At 47.0% G+C, this 26,201-nt stretch overlaps 1 protein-coding gene across 1 annotated transcript in view; it reads left to right on the top strand.

Annotated features, from left to right (window-relative positions):
- Positions 1-1,782: 1,782 nt before the first annotated feature.
- Positions 1,783-26,201, top strand: part of LOC121046904 — a 104,162-nt gene continuing 79,743 nt past the window's right edge. Inside the window, exon 1 of the mRNA XM_042294593.1 lies at positions 1,783-2,418. Within this exon, the coding sequence (XP_042150527.1) occupies positions 1,783-2,418 (636 nt within the window). The remainder of the gene's footprint in view (positions 2,419-26,201) is intronic.

The raw sequence follows: 26,201 nt of genomic DNA, 5'->3' as shown, positions 1-26,201 counted from the left end.
CACGTGATAGATGATTAGCACGTTGCGCTTCTTACATGCGTTTCACGGTAAAGATTCCAGTTGCATAAGCTGCCCCGACAACGGCAGAGTACAAAGTGGGGAGTGACTTCACTATCCCGCTAACAATGCGAAGCACGTAGCGCTCTCCGCATGTGTTTCGCAGTAAATATCGCGGTTGCATAAGCTACCGCGGCAGTGGCAGCGTACGAATTCTTTCATATACGTATAAAAAGGTTTTGGTACTGTGCATTTACTTTTCTTTCGCTAGTACAGACCCTTTTGTTTTTACATACAAACAAAAGGGTACAGACCCTTTTGTTTTTTACATACAAGAACTGCCGCTTGCGTCCGAAGCGACTTCCGGTCGCACCGTCTTTGCAAGCCTGTAGAGGTCGTTACCAGTGCTACAAAAGCATAAATGCTACACGGGCAATAAAGTTGGAGATATATGAGGGCCTCCGGCTGTACAATATTACATCTTGGAGGAGACCAAGTTGGTTTACAAGAACACTAGAAATATTTTAACAGAACTCGCAAACCTTCGTCCTTTGGGCGTTCACCAAACAAATTGGTGGTTAAACGTTTCACCTTCATTTCAAGCAGCTGTGCTTAGATGGCCTTCTTTCATTCTTTCTAAAAATCAGTAGTTTATCTAGCAAACACCAACGCCTGTTGGCGTTTGCCAGATAAAGGGCCGACAGTACAGCGGGAAATTGTTGCAGGTGATGCCACAGCGTCATGTCCTACCACCTTCACAGCGTGGATTAAAACTTAAATAACGTTTACCCTTCCCCCCCCCCCCCCCCCGCCCCCCCCCAAAAAAAAAAAAAAGATCGTGGAGTATATACGCCATTAGACGCAATTTAGATGACGAAGGTGGAGGTCACAGCCAGCCATGCCCCTTGCTTGCTTGCAAGGTGCATACATCTCTCACTGGCTGGAGAGATGTGAAAAGTTGGTTATAAATTTGCATCGCCGGGCCGTAATATTTATTAATTAATTATTTTTTATGTCAGGGAGGGAAATAATCAAAATAGAGTCATAATTTTTTTCATGTATATTCTGAGATTGCCTCTCCCGCTTTCGTTTGAAACGTTATCAAACATTGCTGCCAGCGTCTGCAGAGCGCTGAACGAGCGAAGCTCGTTGAGCTCGTCAATTGATGTAAGTGCGAGTGATATTGAGTTCACAGATAGAGGAAGATCTCCTCAACCGACGTAGTTTGCAACAAACAACTGCCGTAAGTACGCGTCTTCGGGAACCCTGTGTGGATGCTTGTTCTCGTATTGGGACTGGACTAAGCCTAGAGTTTGTGGGAATTGAAAAGGACGAGAGTAAAGATGGCTCGTTAAGCGGGTCAAGCTAGCGCGCGCTCAGGACGAGCGCGGGTTAGAAGGGGTATGGACACCAGCGAAACGGTTGTCTGTTCTTGAGTCTCCAGATTGGCGCCCAACGTGGGGCCCGAACCCAGGTTCCAGTACAGCCAGGTACGTTTGGCTGGCCTTCGGAGTCGCTGAGCCTATACGGACATTGGAGTACTTCACTGCCGAGGTTGTTATTGTGACCGTTAGAATGTCAAATTTGCCCCCGCTTACGCGATCCCATAGCCGCTCCAATGCAGCGAACACAGCTCGGGCTACCGCGACTGGTGATAGAGCGGAGGACTCGCGACCGGGCTCTGATATACCTACGGCAGACTCGGAGGTTTCGTTGCCCGCTGAGGGCCCTTCCCCACCGGTGCCGCTTGCACCTCTCACCGCGTTGGGCCCATTGCCAGAACAAATGGCATTGTTCCTGGCGGAGATGTCGCGGCTCCTGCAGGAACAACGCCGTCCGCTACCACCCCCCGTTCCAACACCTCGGACGGGGACATTGCGTTTACATGCCGAGATTCCGAAATATTCAGGCAACGCGGATAAAAAATGGGTTGCCGATTTTCTTGACGAATTGCGTGAATACCGGGCGGTGTCTGAAATGTCTGAGGTTGAACTTCTATCACGCGTACTACCGATCGCCCTCACGGGAAGCGCCGCGACATGGCGTCGGAGACAACCACCCTTTTCGACGCTACAAGACTTTTCGAAGCAGTTCAAAAATGAATTTCTGCCTCCCGATTACAGCGCGCGAATGCTCGATGAGCTTAGGGCGCGCACTCAGCACCGCGACGAGTCCCTAGTCGAATTTGTTCGGGCGCTCCAAACTCTGTATGACAGGGCTGACCCTAGCGCGTCCGACTCAGACAAGGTGTCGCGGGCTATGCGGCAAAGCCACCCGCAGTTTCACCCCTACCTGCGTGGGCGGGTGTTCCGGAGTTTGGACGAGTTGGCCCAAGCAGCCCACCAGATCCAGGCGGACGTCCTGGCCGAACTAAGATATCGGCCTCCGCCACCGCCGGAGGCTTGCCTGGAACCGTCCTGCGCCTGGATAGGCACGACCAGGCAATCCATGGATGAGCATGGCTCACGTCCAGTTCTCCCCGGAAGGGTACCCCGAGCGCTGGACTCTTACACCCACGGACTGGGCGATGGCGCTCAAGTCCGCGCGCGTGGCCGCCAATACCAAGCCCCACCCAAAGAGCGATACCCAAGTGCCATTTCAGCTCCGCTCCGCTGCTTCCGGTGCGGAAGTCTCGGCCACTTTCGCCGGGACTGCACCCGGCGGGTTTCGAACGACAACTCGGGAAACGAGGTAGACCGCCGATAGCAGGGCCCTGTCTGTCGGTGGCTTCTCCTCGCTACAGGCCCTCGGTCACCCCACCGTCTCGGTTCTTCAGCAGTCCCGGCCCAGCCTCACTAGTAGCCCCGCTGGAAGCCTCCTCTGATGAGCCCGATGTCGCAGCATCTGGTGTGGCGCCCGCTCGAGCGCGCGATGATGCTCCCGCTCACGGATTACGCGGTGACGCTCTCGGAGGCGCTCGCGGAGATGTCCCAGGTCCCGGCGTGGCGCCCGCTCGAGGGCCCGATGATGCTCCCGCTCACGGATTATGCGGTGAAGCTCTCGGCGGCGCTCGCGGAGATGCCCCCGGTAGTACCAGCACCAGTGCTTTCCTCGAAGCTTCCCACGGAGTGGTTCTTAGTGGCGTCCTGGTCCCCGACGAGACGACTCCGGAGAACAGACGTGACGACAACGGCTGCTCGCAGGAAGTGGCAGCGGCGTGGCCGCCCGTCGTCCATCCACATGCCAGAAAAACGGCTGACGCGACCACACCAGCGCGGCCTGCTGGAGAACCAGTAGACAAGTGTATGGCACGTGCAATCCAACCGGACCCCTGTGCCCACCACCGAACGGTGACCTGGGCGGGTCTGCGAGACGTGACAATCCTCAGCATTTCATTGACCATGGGAATCCTAGCGACAATGGTATCATGGGTGAGTCGGCTGAAAGTCTATGACAAGCTACTTCGAATTTATAGGTTCCGTCCAGTCACCTACTTTATACCATCCTTTGACGCTAAGCGTCACGAAAGTAGAGGCACAGCAGAGCCCTACATTGTGGTTAACATTGCCGGTCAACAGATCGCAGCTCTCTTGGATACCGGAGCTGCAATTTCACTTTTTGGAGACTTCGTTAGGAAATTGTGCAAAGATCGGAACATCTCAATGCTGCGTTCTCAGAGAGAGCTGCGCCACTGAAGGAGCTCGACTGAAGCTGAGCTTTGATGGACGGCAATGTCGACAACATTTCGCATATCTGCCGGGTCTCGCCTGCCCTATTCTTCTCGGTCGAGATTTCATCTGCAGGGAAAAAATAGTCCTAGATTTGTCAGCAGAAGAATATCGATATGGATCGCAGTCCGCTACTTTCAAGTTTGCAGTCAAACCAATGCCTACGGAAGCTCCTCCTCTAGAGAGTACACTATGTGAGAAGTTCCCCTCATCGGGGTATCAGCACGTGGCAATGAGGTCATTTTCTGGCACCGACTCGGACCGTTCACGTATAGCGAAGCTTTTGGAGAATTTTTCACACATGTTTACAGAAACACCTGGGAAGACTAACATCCTTGAACACCGAATTGATCCTGGAGACACTCCGCCTTTCCGATTTAACGCGCGGCCCCTAAGTGTTCATAAACGCACACTCCTGGACGGAGCACTGAATGAGATGATCCGGACCGGAGCCGTCCGTCCCTCAAAAAGTCCATGGACTTTTCCGGTTTTGTTAGCACCCAAGAAAGATGGCACCGCACGCCTCTGCGTAGATTACCGTCCTTTGAATGCGGTCAAGAAGCGAGATGCATACTCCTTTCAATCAGTCTCGTCTGTTTTATATGCACTGGGGTCTGCGTGGATATTCACAACCCTCGCCTGTAGTAGAGGATTTTTGCAAATTCCCGTAGCAAGAGATGACGTCCCTAAGACAGCATTTGTTCCCCCAGGGGTCTGTTCGAATTTGTCCAACTCCCCTTCGGCCTATCTAACTCCCCTGCGAGCTTCTAGAGGCTCATGGATACAGTCTTGGGTGATGCAAAGTTTAACTATGCAATGGCCTACATGGACGACGTAGTAGTGTTTTCTAATACTATCGAAGACCACCTTCACCATTTGCAGGTCGTCCTGAAGCGTATAAGTGAAGCTGGTCTCACAATTAACCCGTCAAAAGTGCAACTTGCATCACCCAAAGTGGAGCTTCTTGGCTTCGTGGTCGACCAAGGATCATTCCAGCCGCAAGCAGAGAAGCTCAGAGCAATTATAGAATTTCCCCAGCCACGAGACAAAAAAAGGTTTACAACGGTACCTTGGCATGGTGGGATTCTACCGCGAGTTTATTGCTAACTGCGCTGATTTGGCCCGGCCCCTTCACCAGCTATTACGCCGGGAGGTTCCATGGACCTGGTCTTCCGCTCAGGAACAAGCGTTTAAAGCGTTAGCGACTGCTATTGCGGATACTGCATCTCTGTGGCTTCCTAATCTCAATGCTCCATTCGTCCTCCAAACGGAGCCAGGATTTGAACTCTGGGCCTCCCAATGTCAACAACAACATCAACTAGTTTGCTCAATCTGGCTTCATTGCTTTCTTTGCGTTTGTTGACGCTGAATAAAGATCTTGGTTGCCGCAAAAGCGGCCCCGCTGCTCTGTGAATTCTGAAACCATCGTGATGGCGACCATGGTTTCAATACGGAGAAGACACACATACAGGTAAGAATCTGCTAGCCATTTGGTTGGAGGAAATCGGGCGTTGGTCTCGCATGAAGTTTGTCTAGGTATGTTTCCTTCATCGTGCACCAAATGTCAAGGTTATAAGTTTTGCACTGCATTTGGCTTCCCGAAGCTAATATGTTTACGCCGCGTTTTAATTGTGCGTCATGGCGCTCACCCACCCTGCTCGCCTATGCCATATGAAAAAACAAACAAGAACAATAAAGCTAAAAAGATCGCCTTTTCTTTTATTTCTCGGTTAGTTATTACGCACATCGATAGACGCTGACAAACGCTTGCATTGGACTGTGGCTCGTGCATGATGGAACGGCAGAACGCCGCTTTCACGGTGGCCTCTTGTGAGCGCTGCAGAATTTTTTTAGGCGGCGGATGAATAGCAACCGGTCGGAGGAGAAAACGGTCGCCGAAGCCAAGCTTTTGTGTCCACGCCTTGCGGCACTCCAGATGACGATAGACGGCGGTGAAATAGCAGACGATGCCGGAGGGTGCCGCTCGTCTGCTTACACGACTACCAGATGGTATTAGGCTTTCATGCTAGGCGAATAGGATGACACGAAAGAAAGAAACTACGTTTGTTAACCTGTTCGGTCGACAAGCGCAGTTAGTCCAGTAGTAATTGTGGGGCCCTTAATTTGTAGTTGTCGTTTAGAGCGGGTTGTGACACCCAGCTATATTTCATGTAACTGGAAAAACATTGCGCGAAAAAAATTATCATTTTTGGAAACTTTCTTTTAAGAAATACGTGTCCCATTCGTGCCCTTTAGAAACACTCTTATTTTTCCTTGCGGTGCCGCATTCAGACACTTGGAAATCCGTGAAAAAACCTCTTCGGCAATTTAAAATATATTCACCTACTCAAAAAGGTGTTTATTTACCCGTCTCGTTTCATAACTTTCAGAAAAAAAAAAAGAAAGAAAAAAAATAAACAGAAAAAGAAAAAAAAAAGAGAAAAGTGCTTTTTTACCCTTGGGACCTATTTTCGCAAAAAAAAAAAATGTCGTTAAAAAGAAAGAAAAAAAGCTAGATTGCCGCGCGCGCAGCTGGCGAAGTAGGCAGCGGGACTGTGGCCTAACTGTTATCGTTCTTGTCCCCCGCGCGAAAAGCCAGGGTTCGATTCCTGGGAGCGACCGTGTCTTTTTTTTATTCTTTCTACTTGTTATTCTCGCAAGTTCGAGAACCTTCTCGTCTCACCGAGTTACGGATATTCTACACGCCGAATGTTTTAGGCCGAATGTTCCAGAAATCCTCGCCGGTACAAAAGGTGCTCCGAGCGGCGAGCCGGAGACACAAGAGAGTTTTAGGGAACCGTCCTTGCACATCCAATAAGGTACGATGGGCCCTCCGGTATACGAACTGCGCATGCGCTTGTCTTCTGCGATCTTACCGTAATGCGCTGGTCGAACCGTAAGGCACGACCGGCACGACCAATGGCCGACATGGACAGTCTCGCTTGGTTAGCAAAACGGCTATTTCGCTGGCGGAGAGAGCCTGCCATGGCTCCAAACATGAAGAAAATAAATTGTGGCAGTGCCTGGCAGGAGCGCCATGTGTGACAGCAAGTCCGTAAAGTTTGAGTCAGCAAATAAGAAAAAGAATAAAAAACAAAACGCAATCGGACTTTTTCAACAGAAATAAATCGGTGTTTAGCGTAGCCAAATGTCGTCCACTCTATAGCTCAGTTGATTGGAGCGCCGATTTCTTGAGCTCGTAAGGGCGCGGTAGTGGAGAGTTCGAATCCCCATGCCCACACACTTTTTTTTATTATTTTTTTTATTAGAGGTTGTTGTTTTTTTATACAAACATTGAATGTGCATTTCGAGCACTTATCATCCGTTTTTTACAGCTGATGTTATGACTGAGGATTATCTGTAGTGGCAACAGAGTGAGCAACAGCCTTCTGCATCAAGGCTCTGAATACTTTTTTGTTTAAAAATGTTTCATGAATTAAACATTTCTGTACAAATGCTAATCACATATATCCTACAAAACGAGCCCTTTGAATATTGGGTGATAGTTTTAATAAGTGCACAGCAGTAAAGTTACAGGTTTTCCTTTATATTTTCTTCGCGGTCGTACCGTACACGGTGCAACGATCGGTACGCGGGCGTACGACCGTGATCGTGTTATCTGTACCGTAAAGGCGCATTCACACTGAGCAAAAAACGCGCGTTGCGGTCGACGTCGACGGCGGCGTCGTAAAATACGAAGCAGTCACACAGGTCCACCCGACGGCGGCGTCGTCTCGGGGAATGTCACGTTTGTCGAGAGAACACGGAATGTTTTATTCGTCTGCTTCGCACGATTGTTGTTGCCTTGCCTTCGCGATTGCATATGCGGTGGGAGACAACCGCCTTCACTGAATGGACAACGGTGATGATTATATATACGTTTACACTCCGGTTATATGCAGCATTGGCGAAAGGCACGGACTCGAACGGGCAGCTTCAGGTGCTCTTTTGCCGCGTTTTTGTGCAAACAAAGCACGGTGCTACGCCGGCGCGTCCCAGAGCCTTCGCGTCCGTACCTTCAACACTGCACGCAGCCCGTGCGAGAGTGTTTTCGACGGAGGACTGTTGTATTCCGTAGTGATGGGTGTACACAAAATTACACAACACAATGGGAGTGATCGCTCCCGCACAGTCGGAGGTCGGAACACACTGCGAACTTCGGTGGCAGCTTTCGCGGCAGCTTCACGCAAACGATGAAGAGTAGCTTCACAGCGTCGTACGCGCACATAAAGCACTGCTCACAGTCAGATGTTCCAATCGGCTTGCTTCTTTCCACGCTGGAATACTTCCAGCCACGTTTGGCGAGTGCACGAATCCCCCGAGCTCTCTGCCTTTTTGCCTTCGTTGTGAGTCGAAAATAAAAAAAAACAGCAAAAACATGTCCTAACCGGAAGAGGGCGATACGTCACGTCCGGACGCTCGCTGATTGGCTCAAGCGCGCGCGTCGAGGGAGAAATTGGGTTCCGAGGCGTCGTCTCCCTGCGTCGTCCTCCTCGGCGCGCGACTTTTTTCAATACAAAAATAAGCGAAAAATTCCCCCCACGACGCGCGTCTTTCCACTGTGTGAATAATATGAGCGCCGCATCTACCTCCGTCCCTCCGCCTCCTCCTCGCAAGCGGTTTACAGCAGAAGACAACATCTTTCTACTTCGGGAGGTGCTAGGCGCTACTCCTTTTTCACTCCAGCCCTTTGGAATGACCCAGCATTGAAAAAGAACTTCTCGTTGCGAGGAGCGAAGGAATGGATTGATCTCCTCGTAAATAAAAATAGAGATTTGACACGTACTGAAAGATACGTCATTCCAAAAATATACACACTGTATGGAAAGAAAAACAGAAATCGTTACATTCCTTCCTTATTTAACGAACCCCCAGAGACCCTTATGAATATAGAATCCACCAGGGTACTAAACAGGAAACTAAGGAATTGGTGTCAAGCATCTGAGCTGTAGATATCGTAGCCTAACCGTTGGAGATATTTCGTACTTTTATTTCATGGTTGCGTGAGTAGACTTGGCTATAAACACCTATATTTCATGTTCTAAAGTGTTCCTTTTTGTATTTATTTGTGATGCTAATTTTGTGTTCCTTTCATTTTTTTTTCTTTTTGTGCTGCGGAGTATTTTCGTTTTGTTTTTGTTTTTTTGTAACAACATGTATTCTAGTTGGTCGCCTGGCCCCACATTCAAGCAGAGTGCTGCTTTTGTGGGCCAGCTCTTTATTTTGCATGACTTGATCTGAAAATAAAAATTTAATTAAATTGAAAATTGAATTGAAAATTTGAATTGAATTAACTTTGTACAAGAAAGATGACCGCATCAACTTGAGAAAGTGTGTGTATTTTGGTTATTTTTGTATTTTCTTCGAGATTTAATATTTCTAGTTTTATTTGTCCATAGCTTTCTTAATACTCGATCCTGCATTGGGCCTCGAGGGAAAGAGACAGGATCGCTAGCAAACGACTTCGAATGTTGATGATAAGCGCGCGCGAGCCTGTTCTTGTGCCAAATTGAGTTTGCTCTCGGCACCGTTTCAGCATATCAGGACGTGGTTGGTGTAAACATCATATTTGGTTGATGTAAAACACCAAAGCTTGCCCGCTGAGAACTCATGATTTATTAGAATACAAGCTACCATGTACGGTCGAGGCATTATTTTATTCCCCAAGTATATAAATCTGGTAAACTGAAAGAAAAAACAAAACAAATACGCTGGCACATCATTCGTGGTATCCGCACATCATTCCTGGTATCACAACTTTTTTGTTTACTCAAAAGCTACGCCAAGTTGAACGTTCTATGCCTTGCCGCCAACAAGCGCCTTCTCTTAGTGTATCGGTGCTCGGTGGCACCCGAAAGAAATGCGACTGACTCCGTGTCACGGCAAACCAAAAAGAATGTTTATTCCCTCGTGCCCCTGCACAAGTCACGGGCACCACGGCACGCGCGTGCGTGCCTCGCCTATAGAAAACGGGAAGTTCAGAAGAGGCTCACGCCACACTTACCGCTCATTCACACTGGAAGCGGATCCGCGTTCGCAAAGCGGTTGCGAACGCGGTTGTATGAAGCTCCAGTACAATTGCACGCGCACTCGATGACATCAAGTGCGCGTGCAATTGTACTGGGTCTTTATACAACCGCGTTCGCAATCGCTTTGCGAACGCGGATCCGCTTCCAGTGTGAATGAGCGGTTAGTGCGCAGACAGTCGTAAAAAATCACTTTTTCTAAATTGTTTTCGCCGAATAGAGCCAACTCCAAGTCATCGTCAAAAAGATCGAGCGCCATTGTTGTCAGAAAGCTCGTCTGCTTCTTTAGCAGACGAATATTTTAGAACTTCGCTGAGCTAGGGACGACACGCCGTGGTGCTCCAGGTTTTGTATTACGGAAGCGCATTCGTTCCAGTAAAAACACGAGACGAACTATAAGTAGGTATACAATATTTTAGGTTCTCTATATATTTAGGGTGCGATCTTTATTTACTTGAGTTTCTGCGATTTGTACAAACGCACACAAATTCGTCTTTTCACGATGAGGCGGATGCAGGTTTCCGTTGCCAGGGGGCGCGACCTGTACCGATCGTCTGCTATCGTCTGCAAATACGGGTCCCCCAAAGCCGTTTCAGGGCACACGATCGGTCCGCACGCCCGATCCAAGGTATCGATCCTTTTTGTTTATCGATCGTGTTTTGTTCCGGTTCCCTAAAACTCTCTACTGTCGCCCCAGCGTCCGACTGGGCTGTTACGCCAACTTCGACGTCCGCGACGCTCTGCCGTTATCTTCTGTTTGATTTTTAGTTTTAAGCACAAGTTCGGACGCATTAACCCCCCATTCACACTGGAAGCGGATCCGCGTTCGCGAAGCGGTTGCGAAAGCGGTTGTATAAAGATCCAGTGCAATTGCACGCGCATGTGATGTCATCGTGTGCGCGTGCAATTGTACTGAATCCTTATACAACCGCGTTCGCAACCGCTTTGCGAACGCGGATCAGCTTCCAGTGTGAATGAGCCCTAAACGTTTATTTCTTCCCGTTTATTTATTGTTCTTTTCGTCACCACCCGCGACAATATAAATATGCATCGTAAAATGTGCGTTCAGATCATTAATAACACATAAGATGTTTTTAGACCGAATCTGTGAGCGCCAAATTTAGGCCTGAATTGTTTAGCGTCAAATGATACGGGATGGTCTTTATACACACAACCACTAACACACGGACTTTGGCTCAGAGTGCGAGCTATATTATCTAGTCGTCATTTCCGTTTGTAAACAATCATGCGATATGGTTACTGAACATATACTGCATCAGAACCCCCGAATAGTGAAATTTGCATCCATAAAGCTAGTTTATGGAGGTTTTAGTCGTGGTTTAAATCTTCGAGCTCACCTGTCGTACGTTGGAATCCGTAAGTACCGGCGCCTCTTCTTCCCTACACTTTGCCCGTAGCATTTAAATCCTAAAATGCTTTTTAACGCTACCCTCACAGTCTAGAAGTTTAGTCCGCCAATCCGTGAATTTGCCGCAAAATTTATCAAGCCAAATGATTTCACGTGACCAATGAATGAACTTTGTTTCCCAGATAAATTTAGCAGAAAAATTGAGGTCAAGTTATGTGACGTCACGGGACCTACACACCAATTTGCTTTCGCTGCTTAATTTAGCGGAAAAATTTACGTCATGTGACCTAACTACCTATTCAGTTTCCTCTCTAAATTTGGAGGAAAAATGATTCACACGTGACCTGACGTCAGGTGACCTATGCGCCTGTAGCGGAGCCTGGTGAGCCAAGAGAAAAGCAGAAAGGCTCGCTCAATGTACTAAATATATACGATATATGTAGTATACATGATGATGCCACGTGACCTATTTGAGACTGTTTGCAGTAGTCGAAACAGGTTAAAACGATCGCTTCTTAAATACAGTATTTCATGCATCACAGGACTTGGCAGGTCATTAGTTTGTTGTGCAACAGCACACAGGAGCCCAACCCTTCCCAATAAAAGATTCTGATGAATGGTTAGCAGAAAATCAGACCATTTCATTTTCCCAAAACAAGTCCGGAGCTCGCGCCAAGCCACGGAGCTCAGCGAGTGAATAAGGAGCACACGCACTGGCGCCTGCGCTCAACGCACAACCACATGGAGCCCCAACGGTCCAGCGCGCGGAGGCAGCACTATATTTAGCAAGATTTGAACACAGAAAAAGTACGCGGAGTTGTGAGATAGCAGGAACTTTTAGCAAATCGTTACCGTGTTCCGAGTACCGCCATCCCCGGAGCATTCGAAGCATGCTTTTAAGCGCGCGCCCGGGTGACACCGTCACCGCGGGGCGCACGCTTAAAAGCATGCTTCAGAGGCTCAGGTACGTGGAACAAGGTAAGGGTTTGCTAAAAGTTCCTAATAAAACTTTTGGCATAAATACTTACTTATGCTAGAATAAAATAATGTCTCGGCTGAACTTACGTAAGTTTTTTTATGAGCTGGTTTTCTTTATTTATTTTATTAATCGGATACCCACAACCAGGAGAGCGCTACTGTATTAGCGGTGAGATATTTTGGTGGCGCCCTCCTATGGTTCCCACTTGTGACGTCATTACCTTGAGAACAACAAGTTCGATGGTGTTTGTAAATAGCATGGTGGAAGCCTGAAATAATTGCGCTCTCAAAGGAACACTGCCAGCACCGTCGAAATTAAAGTTCCTTCATTCTTCTTATTTCCGTCGATGGTATACCCTTTCCGACGTCATAGTCAGCTTTTGGGCCAATCGTGAAAGGCCGACCACAGCGACGCTTTCGGTCGCGCAGGTCGCCAATAGGCCACAGCGGTTCCGCCCATGCTCGCGCCATAAAAATCGGGCTTTGTCCAGAAGCTGAAATAGTCATGTGTCTCACTCCGACTTGCTGACGGGCTCACTGGTACCATACATAGGCCGTTTTACAAGTTACGGTGAGACTGGCTATAGCGTGATGACTTTACGTGAATGTAGAGTATGCTTCCTAAAGGCTCGCCTTTCAGTTGCGAGTTCAGCTGTTGTCCTGTCGTGTCTGTTCCTCTTATCGTCCTCGTGTTTTGAAGCTGTTACACCCACCATGTCAAGCTTGCTACAGGACTTTAATATTAGGCCGCCTTGGATCGATAAAGGAACTCCATACGACAAAGCAGAAAGAAAGGCACATCTGGACAGCTCTGTGTGAAATCACCTTTTTAGTTCTCACATAATACTTCAATACTTCCGCGAAATGTTCGCTCGCACGATCATTGAAGCGCCTGACTGTCTGGCCGATATGAGAAGGTCCGTATGACGAGGGTATTTCATGCACGAGTTCTTAGTGCACTCTATGTATTTGGTGCGGTGTCTGATTTTGCAAGGATATGTAGAACCCTTGGGATTGTTGATCCTACGGCACAACCGTGATAGCCTATTGGGTACAGTGAAAAAAACGGGTACAATGTGTACCAAGCGACCACTTTTGTAAGATTGTGCGTGACGCTGGGCATATACGGAATCAAAACCGGTCTAGCCGTATTCCTGTCGCGGGGTTGTCTCTGTGTCCCATTAATGTTTAACAGCGCAGCTCTTAGGCGCTCGTTGTCATGTTTCGCGTCGTCGCCGTCGCCGTCGGCGTCGCTGTTGGCGTAACCGCGCGCGTTTCATTATGGGACGTCGCAGACCTTTATACGCCAACTCGATTCCCCGCTAAATTTAGCGAAGAAATTGAACTGGCGCGTAGGTCTGTGACGACCCATAATACAACATTGCGCATTCAGTTTCCACACTACATTTGGCGGTAAAACTGACGTCACATGACCTCAACACCAATTCAGATTCCCCATTAAAGTTAGCGGAGAATTTAATTGGTGTTGAGATCACGAGACGTCAATGTCCCCGTTAAATCTAGCGGTGAAGCAATCTGTTTGTACGTGACGTGATGCCAAATCCTGTGCCGTCATTTTCCCCGCTAATTTTAGCGGGAAACTAAATTGGTGTTGAGGTCACGTGACGTCAATTTCCCAGTTCAATTTAGCAGGGAAGCTGTCGGAGGAGGGAAGGCTATGAAGGAGGAGGATGAGGGCGAGGAGGGGAGGGGGAGGAGAGGATGGGGAGGAGGGGAGAATGAGGAGGAAGAGTGGAGGAGGAATAGGAGGGGAAAGAAGGACGAGGAAGGGAGAAGGAGGAAAAGGAGTAGAGGGTCCTCCATACCTTCCCCTCCTCCTCCGTACCCTCCCGTCAAGGCATATCGCAAAATCAAAATACCTCAAGAGCTCTGCTCTAATTTCGCATTACAGAGACTTGTAAACGTCTTTCAATTTTTTTCCACCAGTCTGCCACGTCAACCAGAGTGCCATCGGGGAAACCCGCTCTCTCCAGCGGCGCTACTTGCTTCCCGAAGCTTTCTTGGGGACTGTGCCTTCAAGACTTCTTGGGAACCGCCTCTAGACAGGCAGAGGCAATACTTATTTTTACTATTTTTGACTGGGCGTAGTTTAACAGGAGTATATGCCTTCTTTTGAACGTGGCTCATACATCCAGCAACTGTCGCCGTGAGCATGGCCGCGAGCATGGCCATGAGCATGGTTAACGCACTCGGCCTCGACGCAAAGTGTCCCAGGATCGATGATCGATGACGGCGTCGTATTCGCAGAGAAAATCCATGCCGAGTATAACGTCTCTTGCACAGTCTTGTAGAACAACGAACTTCACCGGGAATGCCTCACCGTGAATCTCGACGGGAGCGGTGCACCTCCCGACTGGTGTGATGAAATGCTCACCGGATGTTCGTAACTGTGAACCATCCAATGGCGTCGTCACTTTCCGAAGGCGGTGGGAGAGCCTCCCACTCAAAACGAAGTAATCTGCTCCGGTGCCGACTAGAGCAGACGCGTCGTGGACGTTGACAGCAATACTAATATTGCTTAATACCGGCGCAGGAGCGTCATTTTTACGCGCGGCGTCCTTAGGGTGAGGGCCCTCCGACGTTCGTAAAAGATGTCTGCGTCGATTATCTACGGCAACACCACCTCCAGGGATTGCTGCGCTTAGTTTTCCCGAAGAGGAGCGGGGGGCGACAGGCTTTAACGGCGGGGCGTGTGCATCGGTGAAGCTGGGCGTCGTGGTGATGGCGAACTATATCCTCGGGAAGGAGTGGGAGCTGAAGACGGTGCACGATGCAGGTATTCTTCGATGTCTCGCGGTCGTCCTCCGCTCCTTGAGCGTGGGGCGTCCGGCTCGAACCCGCGAAGCAGGATCTGCCGGTAGGGGCATCGCCGGTACATATGGTCGGCTTCCCCGCAGTAGTTACACAGCGGGCGTCGGTCGGCCGTCCTGCAGACGTCCGTTTCCATCGGCGCAGGTTGCAGTGGGTGGACGTACGGCGGTTGCCTAGGTGCTGGAGGCCCACGTCGCGGCTGCGGCGCAACGGGCGTTGGTCGTCGGGTCATTTCGGTGTAGCTCAGCGCCGGTTCTTGGGTAGCTGGAACGGTGATGGGAGTCTCCGGCTGAAGAGCTCGCCGCACTTCCTCTCGAACCACCTCGGCATTCGAGAGCGAAGCCGGGCAGTTGGGAGACCGCAGTAACTTCTTGAACTCGTCCTGGACGACGTAGCTGATGATCTGTCGCAGGAGTTCGATGCCAACACCATCGACATCGGAGCGTGGTGGTGAAACAGCCGAAACAGTTGACATACCGGCCAGTCGTTGAGAATGGGGAGCTCTGGCCAACCGCGCTCGCTCGATGTTGGTCGCCTTGGCCACGAAGCCGTCAACCGTCGTCGGGGCGTTGCGGACAAGGCCACCGAATATTTCGCGCTACTTCACCTCGCTGGCCTGCGGGTCGGCGCGTGTACACAGTCGTAGCCCGTCTTCAACCAAGCTGGGCACGCTTTCGTTGGGCGCTTGAGTTCGCGTCTGGAGCAAGTCCTACGCCTTATGTGACTGGTATTGCCTGGAGAAGGTCCGCCTCAACTCGGTGGCTCAGATGTCCCACGAAGTGAGCGAAGCGTCGTGGTTTTTGAACCAGTTCCACGCGGTGCCTTCCAGCGAGAAGTAGAGGTTTTGGAGACATTGGTCAGCGTTCCATCCGTTGTGGCAGGCCACGCGCTCGTAAGGAAGGATCCAGTTCTCGACGTCTTCATAGATTTCGCCATGGAAGTGCGTCGGCGATCGAGGGGCGACGGGAAAGAATATGACTGGAGCGGCGGCGGCGGTCTCGTTTTGCTAACGTGTGGTAGTCATCGGTGGATTCGCCGACATCTGTCGATGAGTGTCCGGCGGTAGTCCGAACTCTGGAGACTCCCCCTGGTGACGGCGGCTTGCTGGGATCTCGGGTTCCTCCACTGGTCTCCCTCGTGTGTTCAAGGTCGGGTTTGCGCTGCGGGCCCTCGGAGGGGTATGCTGCACGAACATGCGGTACCCAGCACCTCCATTAGTATGTCACCGATTGATTGGCGAGACGGGGAGTGAATAAGGCGAAGTTGTGCCAATACAAAAGAGTAATAACAGGCGCCAAAGGCGAGCGTTGATTACGGCGAAGTGGCAGGATCAAACGCTGGCGAAAGACTCGCCGCCTACAGCCACGCGGAGCACGTTTTATCGAGAAAGGAAGTGTCGCGAAGATTGAGCTAGAATGTTCGGCCATAAAATAATCTGACCCGGAACTACCGAGAACTATCGAGAAGCTTCTCGAATAAACTAAAAACACTTTCTAACAAATTGAAAAAAAAAAATGATGTGCACCTCCTAGGTATTGATCCTGGGACACTTCGCGTAGAATCCAAGTGCGACAACAACTCGGCCACGCTCGCGGCAATGTGGTCCTTCTGTAAACTTAACAATAGCTCCAGGAACTGCAATCGTCCTTTTCTTGGCTCCTCATAGATGAATTTTAAGCCATTACAACATAACCCGAACATTACCAACACCTACGTAGCGTCAGTAGTTAGTGCGTTAGCCTGTTTACTCAGAATGACGATATGATTCGCATATCTTAAGACTGAATTTGTTCGTGCCCCGTAGCTTCTTCAAAAAGGCTTTTCCGCAGACACTAAAATGAATATTGCACAAAACCGGCGCCCCACAAGAGCCGATGCAGATGTCCCCCTTTTGCACAAATATATCCCCTTCAAAAGAAACAAATGCGTACTTTAAGGTAAAAATCAGGTAAACAAATCAAGTAAAGTACACATTATTTTACACATTAGGAGATGGTAATAGTTTTCGAGATTAATCGAATAAGTTTTGAATTTTTCGCTCGGCCTAGAAGTTGCGCTCAAGGAGAGAGCCATATCCTCTGCAGACAATGACTCTTGTGTTGGTTAACTTAGTCATTGCTATCATGTCTTCACTATCTCGGCAGCGTGCCCTAGATTGGTGAGTCGTCTACACAAGGAAGACGTAAGAGAAACGACTATTTTACTTTTCTCGGAGTGACTGTGAGTAGTGCTTGCCGCTAGTTTGTATGTGAAAAATGTTTAAATCGGGCGAGAACTTCCAAAAAAAATTTGTTTATTTAAATCTTATAAAATATTGTTTTTTTGCAAATTATTTAAATTGTTACGACATTTAAATGCACTTGCTGTCAATACTGCAGTGTCAAGATGACCCCTACATCCAATATTTAAAACGTTATTTACCGAATTCTAGTTAATATTTTGCGTTCGTTTAACGTTTATTCTCTCATATAATATCCGCAGAGCCAGATAAATGTATGGTGACGACGGCATCCCTTTAAAAAAATTAGATTTTTCGACATAAAATTAAGCACCCTGTATATAGCATGAAGTTTCTGTAATGTAGAGTATGCCATAGAAAACGCTCCAACACGAGAATCTAAAACAATCAACCTTAATCAAAGTGTGCCAGGCAAATTTATTACCTGTAATGGCAGGATCATGCAACAAACTTCAAGGGTCTTGTGCAAGGGAAAATTGAATATGGTACATAGCGAACGAGTATAAAATGATCATTGTTTTATCCCACTTTAATTATCCAAGCGACTTATGGCCTTGTCCAAAACTCCGAAGCACTTACGTTTATTGATTCCCGTCATAACATCGAAAAACGCTCGAAAGTAAATTTAGGCAAAGAGTTTTGCGCCTTAAGATTAACATTGAGTTTCGACATCAGTATTTTTGTAATCTGTGTTACACCGCCATTTTTACTACACGTACTCACCTAACAGAAACCTTGAAGACCAGTGTGGGTGGCTGAGCGTTTTGGTGTCGAAATTACAATAAAGAAGGAGTGGCGTGGGAGACAATAGACGACACAGCCTTTCGACATGCAACAGGGCGTTTACTGGCTGCCACTTGCCTCACGAAGCTCGACGGGAAGCACTCAGAAGGAAAAAAAGCAGGGGCCATGCTGCCAGCAGCTTTGCGTGCATGGCAGAAGGTGGGGTCTGCTGAGTGTCAATCCATACGTCGCCGTTACAGGGAGGGCTAAGATCCGGCGGTTCCTTCTATGTGAAGGGAGAGACGAGAGAAAAAGGCTGCTAAGAAGTGGGGAAGAAGAAACCTTATTTTGTCGTTTTTGTCTTGGGAAAAAATCCTCTCGCCTCGCAGGAACCATATTTCTTGATCCGAAAAATGAAAGGGAAGGGCTCGAGAGGTAAATGATAAAATATTTAATGTGTGGGGATTGTATTAGTTCCCTGCAGCATCGAGATTTGTTTCCCGGGGACTTTCGTTTCCGACAATTCAGGGGTGACGAGGGGCAGATTTTGGCGTAAGCCACGCACGGAGGCTTTTGAAGGAAGGGACATGCCATGGGAGTATTCATGAAGAAGATCATTCACGCAGCGCCCCAGTTGAGCGATGTACTTGGCACGCAAGGAGGACACTGTAATCCCTCTCTCTCTCGTGCATGGCCAAAACAACTGCGAGGTTGCTTTTTTTTCTTTTTGTACGTGGGTGGGGGTAGTGGACTCGCTTGCAAATGATTCTAAATTCGAAGGTTTTCTAGCTTATATCAAAATATTGGTGTGCAGGTCTTATGAACCAGACGCTTAATGAAATGCATGTTTGAATAACGAGCAATAAGTGGTTTGCTTATATTTCGAAACCGCGGAAGTTTTAAATGAAAAAAATATTTTACGCGCAACTGCCCTCTCCAGCGTCTCTATAGCATGCATATTTAAAAAAAAAAAGTGATTCGAAAGCTGCTTAACGTCAGCGCTTTCGTTTATTTTTTTTTTATCCTAAATAACACAACCTGGTGCAACTACATTACCGCAAAAAAAGTGATATGGACGCATTTATCAACATTCAGATTTAGTTGCCAGATTATAAAAGCACTCATCTATTTTACTCACGACGAAAATAAAAATGAATTCATGTTAAATTTGGGAAGTTGGATTCGCGGTTTTCCACCAACAACGTGACACGGCGTATGCTTGCACTCGAAAAAAAAGGTTAAGAAAGTAATCAGTTTTCTTTTTTTATGAAAATTAGACAGCTAGAAATTAGTCTGCCTTGACGTTCGTTCTTAAGTATCAGCTGTGAAAACACAGTACCAGCTTCACTATCCACAGATAGTTTACATATGTCCACCTGGAAAGTGTCCCTTCATTTTGAAACCTTAGTATGAAAACTTCAGTCGCGAGGTCTGTAACTGCATCGCGAACTTTCGCCCACCTTTTGGCGAGTGACGCGGCCCTAGCGAAAGATAAGGAGTCCCAGGAAGCAAAGGCCATTCGACCAATATTGGGAATGTACAGGAAAAATATGGCCGTAATCGACCCATTGTGTCCTCTTTTAACCAATATTGGAAATGTATTGGACGAATTGGGCCATGTTTCTCCCGGTAGGAATCCCATAAAATAAATGAGAAACCGCTTCCAATGTCGCCCAATATTTGCCGGTCATTGGCATCCCAACGGATAAATAGGATACCACTTCTAATTCAGTTCCAATGGGATTTCAATGTTGTTTTAGATTGGGCAGTCAGTGGCACCCTTTTGGATAACTTGGATACAACTTTGAATATAATGTCAATGGTCTTTCCATATTTTCAAATAGTCTGCTGTCATTGGCAACCCATTGAATAAATTAGAAACAATTTTTAATATTGGGCCAATGGGCATCTAATATTGTAAATTATTAGGCAGTCATTGGCAGCCCATTGGATAAATATAAAACCACTCCCAACGGGGTGCTAACAAGTTTCCAATGTTGTTAAACATTGGTTAGTCATTGGCATCTTATTGCATAAAATGGATCCTACTTCCAGTAAACTGCCAATGAAATTCCAATATTGTCAAATATTGGGTGGCCGTCGGCGCCCCATTCGATAACTTAGATACCACTTCCCATGGAGCGCTAATGAGCTTCCAATGCTGTCCAATAATGAGCAGTTCGTGGCACCCCACTGGATAAACTGGATACTCAATTCTAATAGGTTTTCAATATTGGACGATATAGAAGAGTCGTTGGCATTCTTTTTAATAAATTGGATAACATTTTAATAAAGTTTGTATTGGTTTCTAATCTCGCTCGCTATCGGGGAGACATTCACTTTAAATATGATAAACTAGATACCATATTCTATGCGCTATCAAAGGATTTTTTATAATTGTACGAAATTGATCGATCACATAAAAAATGAATCACTTTTTTCTAATTGCCTCTAAATGCTGAAATACATTCGAATATTTTTGGTAATATTGATTATTTGTTGAAATATTTTTATAAGGTTCCAGGATAATACAAATTCACAAGACGACCGGGATCTCGGCGTTTTAGTTGCCTTTCAAGATTTACATCAGAAATTGCTCGAAACGTTTCAGTTGAATACCGCGTCAATTTTTTGCTCTAATTTACGACAAAATTAGGTAAGACACCATAATATTTTTTTCGGATACTCGTGGCTTAAACACCAAGGTAGCTGCGCCGTCGCTCACGCATTTTGACCGATGGCACAATCGCGTGAGCATCGCTCATGCGATTCTGTGCAGCGAGTTGCAATGCATCTTAAAATTCACTCCAACACCGTAATACTTGTCATTTTTACGTGGCGATAGGCTCAGGCTAGTTGGCGTTAAATTCTTCATTCTTGCTCTGACTGCGCGCTTTCTCTACTCCGGCAGGATCAGCGATTTTTCAAATGCCGCGACTTGGCGCCTTTCTCCGCACTTTGGCTGCGTGTGCGACGAAGTCTCATTAAAGTTAGAAAGCTCGCTCTCGAGGTGGAGCATATTTTTTGCCTTATCACCTTCGGTGGCATTTCAGAAGTGAAGACTGCGCGTGCACAGCTTTGATGGGCGCTCAAGATGAGCAAGCGCGCGTGCGCCCAAACCTTTAATAATAATAATAATAATAATAAATATTTATTTTCAAGTGCCCAAAAACAACCAACAGGTCTTTTCTTTGGTACACATAATAAATGAGGAATTACAATAACAGAGACATGGCAAAAATACGCAAACGTTACAAATTGGCGACAAGCACTTTCATTTTCATCGCGAACACCCGAGAGTCGCTAAATATATCCACTTCAGCATTGTTGATGCGGTTAAAAAGCAGTTGGCAGCGTGATAAAGGCGAGAGATCACAGACAGTATTAATGTAAAAAGTACTATGATTTCTAGTGGGTCGGGAGGAAACATGTAAATTAACATCACTTAAAAGCGAGCCACTATCAGATACACCGTTTACTAACTTATGAAAAAAGACTAAGTCACGTTCCGCTCTTCTATCGGACAAGTTTGTCAACGAAACTTTTTTAAGAAGAAATTCATATTCAAAATAGAAGCGACGATGAGAGTATCGATCATACACGATGCGTATTAACCTCTTCTGTACACTTTCAATGTTCAATGCCTGAGTTTTATTTAACGCATTCCAAACTACTGAAGCAAATTCAAGTCTAGACCTGACTAGGGCACAAAATAACCGAACCAAGGAAGCCGGGTTATTAAAGTGCTTCGTAATACGAGATATAACACCAAGCATTCTTGTTGCACTGCCAACGACAAATGACACATGGGCAGTAAACGTTAGATTATTATCAAGGTATACGCCAAGGTCTTTTATGACAGAAAGACGTTTGATAGGCATCCCCTCTAAAACATAATCGCAGTCTATTATGGTGTGACGCCTTGAGAAAGATACGACTTTTGTTTTCAATGGATTCAGAGATAAGTTATTCGCTGTACACCAAATAGCAATCTGTGAAACATCATGCTGTAGAGCGTTGCATTCGATAGAAGAGTGAATATTCATAAAAAGCTTGATGTCATCGGCAAACAACAAAATTTGAGCGTTATCAACATATGACGGCAAGTCGTTGATGAATATCAAAAACAACAACGGGCCAAGGATGGAGCCTTGAGGGACACCAGATGAGGAAAAGAAGTGGTCGGAATGACTGTTATCTACACGAACTGAGTTCCGTCGAGATGACAAATAACTACGGAACCAGTTACATAGCTCTGGGCAACAACCATATGACGATAATTTGTGTAACAGCAATTCATGGTTTACTTTATCGAAGGCTTTAGACATGTCAAAAAAGATACAATCAACTTGTCCTCTGTTTGTAACAACAGGGGCAGAGTAATTTAAAAAAGAGCAAAGATTTGTTTCAACCGAACGTCCCTTCAAAAAACCATGCTGACACTCTACAAACTTATGCCGAAAATAAAAAAGAATCCGGGAATACATAACCCGTTCAAAAACTTTAGAAAATCCAGATAGCAAAGATATTGGGCGGTAGTTGCTTTTCACAGAGCTGTCACCTTTTTTCAAAACTGGTACAACAACCGCTTTTTTCCAAAGGGAGGGAAAAACACCAGAAGTAAGAGAGAGGTTGAATATGTGCAACAAAATAGGTATAAATAATTCGCTACATCCCTTAATAATAAATGATGGAATAGAGTCAGCTCCTATAGATAGCTTCGGTTTTAATTTTTTTATTGCTTCCGCAATTTCAACGGCATCTACTCTAATACCAGACAAGAAATCATGGCAGTTGGTTTTTATTTCTTGCGGCTGAGTGCTTTGCTGAAAGGTTGAATAACAACTGCTGAAGTAATCAGCAAAAATATTGGCAACTTCTGTAGGCGAAGATACATAGTTAGCGTTGTTATCTGTGCGCAGACAAAGACCTTGGTTAAAGTTGCGCGTGTGTTTCTTGGCATAGCGCCAAAAGGTTTTAGGGCACCGGTTTAGGCTACACTCCACTTGTTCAAGGTGCAAGCGTTTGTCCCTAGCGTACAGCTTTTTAACTAGAGCCCTGTAAATGCTAAACTCAGTATAAAATAGAGACAAACCAGTACGTTTGAAGAGTCTATGAAAATGGTCTTTTTTACAAAGGTAGATTTTCAACTCTTTGGAGAACCATTCAGGGTGAATTGAAGGCTTGGAAATGCGCCGTGGTACAAATGCATCAATTGCGTTTTTAACTATGGACGAAAACGTCTCGGTCACCAGCTCAACATCATTTATGACAAGAAGTTCACTCCAGTCAAAGTTTTGGAAGTATTTGTACATGTTCAGGTAATCGCCTTTATGATAGCAGTACGTAGTGTAGGGATTTGAAACTGGCATCTTACGAGGAAGAAAGAGCCCAACTGTGAAAGGTGTGTGAAACAGATCCATTTGTACCATTGGACTCAAAGAAGGAGTTACGTAGTCAACAGACACGTTAGATAAAACAAGATCAAGGGTATTTCCAGCGGTGTTCTCAGTTGTGTTCAGTTGATTCAACCCACAAAAGTTCATAAACTCCAACAAGCATGTGGCCTTATAGCGTGTTATCAGATTGTTGCTCTTTACAAGACCAAGTGTCCAGTCTACTCCTGGAAGGTTGAAATCGCCATAAATCTGTACTCTATACTTGCTGAAATCTATATGAATCTTAAGTGCCTCCAGATGCTCAACGAAGACCATTTGATCAAACAGTGGTGGGAAATAGTAGTTACCAACTAGATAGTTGAAACCGTCACGAGATTTTATTTCTAACCATACACACTCAGAATAGGATTCTAAGTCGATACGACGATGAGAACAAAGAGATACCTCGGCAGCGATTAAAACACCACCACCAAGTTTTTGACCAGTGGTTTGATAATCTCGGTCCTTTCGATACACTTTGTAATTAGGTGTAAAATAGTTTGAGGTAGGTATCCCATCGCACAGCCATGTTTCTGTAATGCAGACAATATCAAGCTTAGTTGTTATCAAGTTAGACATAAACTCGTCGGCCTTTGTACGAAGGCCCCTCACGTTTTGGTAGAAAACGCTAAGCGTTGACGCCATTATCGGGTGCTACTGTTTCCACGTTATAAACACGCGTACTGTCAAGGTGGCCAAAAAACTGGTGGAAGATGCTACCCTCCGGCCAGACTTCGGGTTTGTTTAGCGCTGTGAAAACTGCCTCGTCACAAGCCAAGTGAAAAGAAGAGTATGAAGGAAATCTAGTTTTCATCTTTGAACAGACAGGTGTTCGTCCCTCCAGAAAAGGCTCTATCAGAGCTTCGATATCATTCACAGACGTTTCTGGGTCTAGTCTAGACACAAATAGCGCCATATGGCGTACGGGCGGTGGCGCAGCATTTACCTTATCAGGTTTAGCGGTGCCCGACGAAGGTTTCACACGTCGCCGAGACTTGACAGGGACGAAACCGTCATCCACCGTATTCGCTGATTGTAGTCCATTCAAACCAAAGTTCGGCATTGGGAAATCACGTTCAACAGCACTCACTTCGTCTGGATGTGAAGTCGTTTGGCCAGGGTGCTTTTCTTGACGGAGGGTGGACGAGGGTTGATGTTGCACGTTCTGGGGCAGCCATGCTGACCGAGGAGGACTGTTGGGTACAGGTGTAGGCGTAGCTGGCGGCAGTCGAGTGACAGTAGCGTATAGCGGCCGCGATGAAGGAATTAGAGGGATTCTGTCCAAGACGTTCTTGCGGAGTTGCAGAACTTCAGAACGAAGACTTCGGTTCTCAGCGCGGAGGCACTGGAATTCCGCCGTCAGTATGTCCAGTTTGCCGCTCAACGTTTCCAAGACACGCATGAAACTTGCAGGAAAAGGTAGGCTCTCTTGCGCAGAAGCCGACTCACCGTCCATGACGTTCAAGTTTTCGTTGTTGACGGACGTTGAAGCGCGAGCAGCTTTTGGCGACAAGCTGCAACGCCGAGTGCAGCCAGAGCACTTGAAAGTGCTTGTCCCGGTTCCCATATACGTGTTGTACTCCACGAGCCCCAAGTTGAGGCACTTACAGTGGAATTTTCGGCTGCAGCCTGCCAAACACACAAGGAATTGCTGCTTCGAGTAGAAGCGTGCAGCACAAGAGCCGCACACGTCCTTCGGCAGAGCTCCGCTAGACACGTCATCCTTCGGCGGCATCATTCGCCAGAATGATGCCGCCGAAGGATGACGGGGAAACCTTTGTATCGAAACCCACGTAACCTTTTCTGCAAGTAGGTGCAGTTACGCTATAGCGAAGCATAACGGTGCTGATGCTCCGATCGGCCGCAAGGGCACGTGGCTTTTTCTTGCGTCTCATCCGGAAGCTACGCCACACCGGACAAGGTAGCATGAACATACATTTCATATACAGCGCGCACCATTGCCGCCATACAAGGGCAAACCTTAGACCCTGGCGACCACTCTGCTTCTTGCTCGCACTCCGCCGTTGGCTTCGTGTGTACGCTGCGCGCCACTTTGAGCGTGAACACACCACACCTCTATTTTCCATTTTAGCTCGAAGGCGCGTTGACAGGTGTTAATTTTTACCACACAGGTCTGTCACTTAAAAAAGCCCTTTTCGCCGCATTATTATGTTTTTTCTTCTTTTTTTTTGCAATTATTTAATTGAGCAAATGCAATCGTTTTTTTTTTTTTGTTTTTTTTTTTGCGCTAAGAGAGCCGCGCTATGCACTCGGGTTGGTTCACATCTGTGAAGACGTTTTACGAGCAAAACTCCGAAATCACGAGACGGTCTCAAAACTTTGAACGCACACTAATGTAGTATTTGACCCAAAACAAGGAAATTAATCAAATCGAACGCTGGAAGAATTGATGTAATTGGTGCCTGTGTGAATGATCGTTAAATGCTGGTTATTAATGAAGGTTATACCACAAAGTCTTATGGCGGGGTATATTGGTAGAGTAAAGTTTGCTCGCTAATTATTAAACTCGTTGGACCCGATAATTCTGCCAGCCAAGCTAGACGGGCGTGTCAAAGATTACCGCGCATTTCAATGGTCCCGAATAAATTTCAAATTTCTCGGTGGGATCGCGCTGTAAATGTGGCGTGCTTGTCCGGTGGTTTTTGTTTTGGGATCTATTTGCATAAATATTATTCTACTCAACAGGGTGGGGAAAAGAATTGACGCTCTGCATCCGGGAGGGCGCTCCAGAGTGACACAATTCCCCTGCCCTTGAGCGAGGCCCATTGTGGTGTCTTCAAAGGTATGCAAAGTCCTCTCCTCCCAATAAAAAAAAAAAAATGTGAAAGAGGGAAAGGAGAAAGACCGCGGGATGGGGAAGTGATAAATTTTCGGTACCGCCCTACGACGGTAATGCGAGGCACGATACGA

Source organism: Ixodes scapularis, unplaced genomic scaffold, assembly GCF_016920785.2.
Source record: "Ixodes scapularis isolate PalLabHiFi unplaced genomic scaffold, ASM1692078v2 PGA_scaffold0__279_contigs__length_252992795, whole genome shotgun sequence".
Taxonomy (NCBI): Eukaryota; Metazoa; Arthropoda; class Arachnida; order Ixodida; family Ixodidae; genus Ixodes; species Ixodes scapularis.
This window is presented reverse-complemented; position numbering and strand designations above follow the sequence as displayed.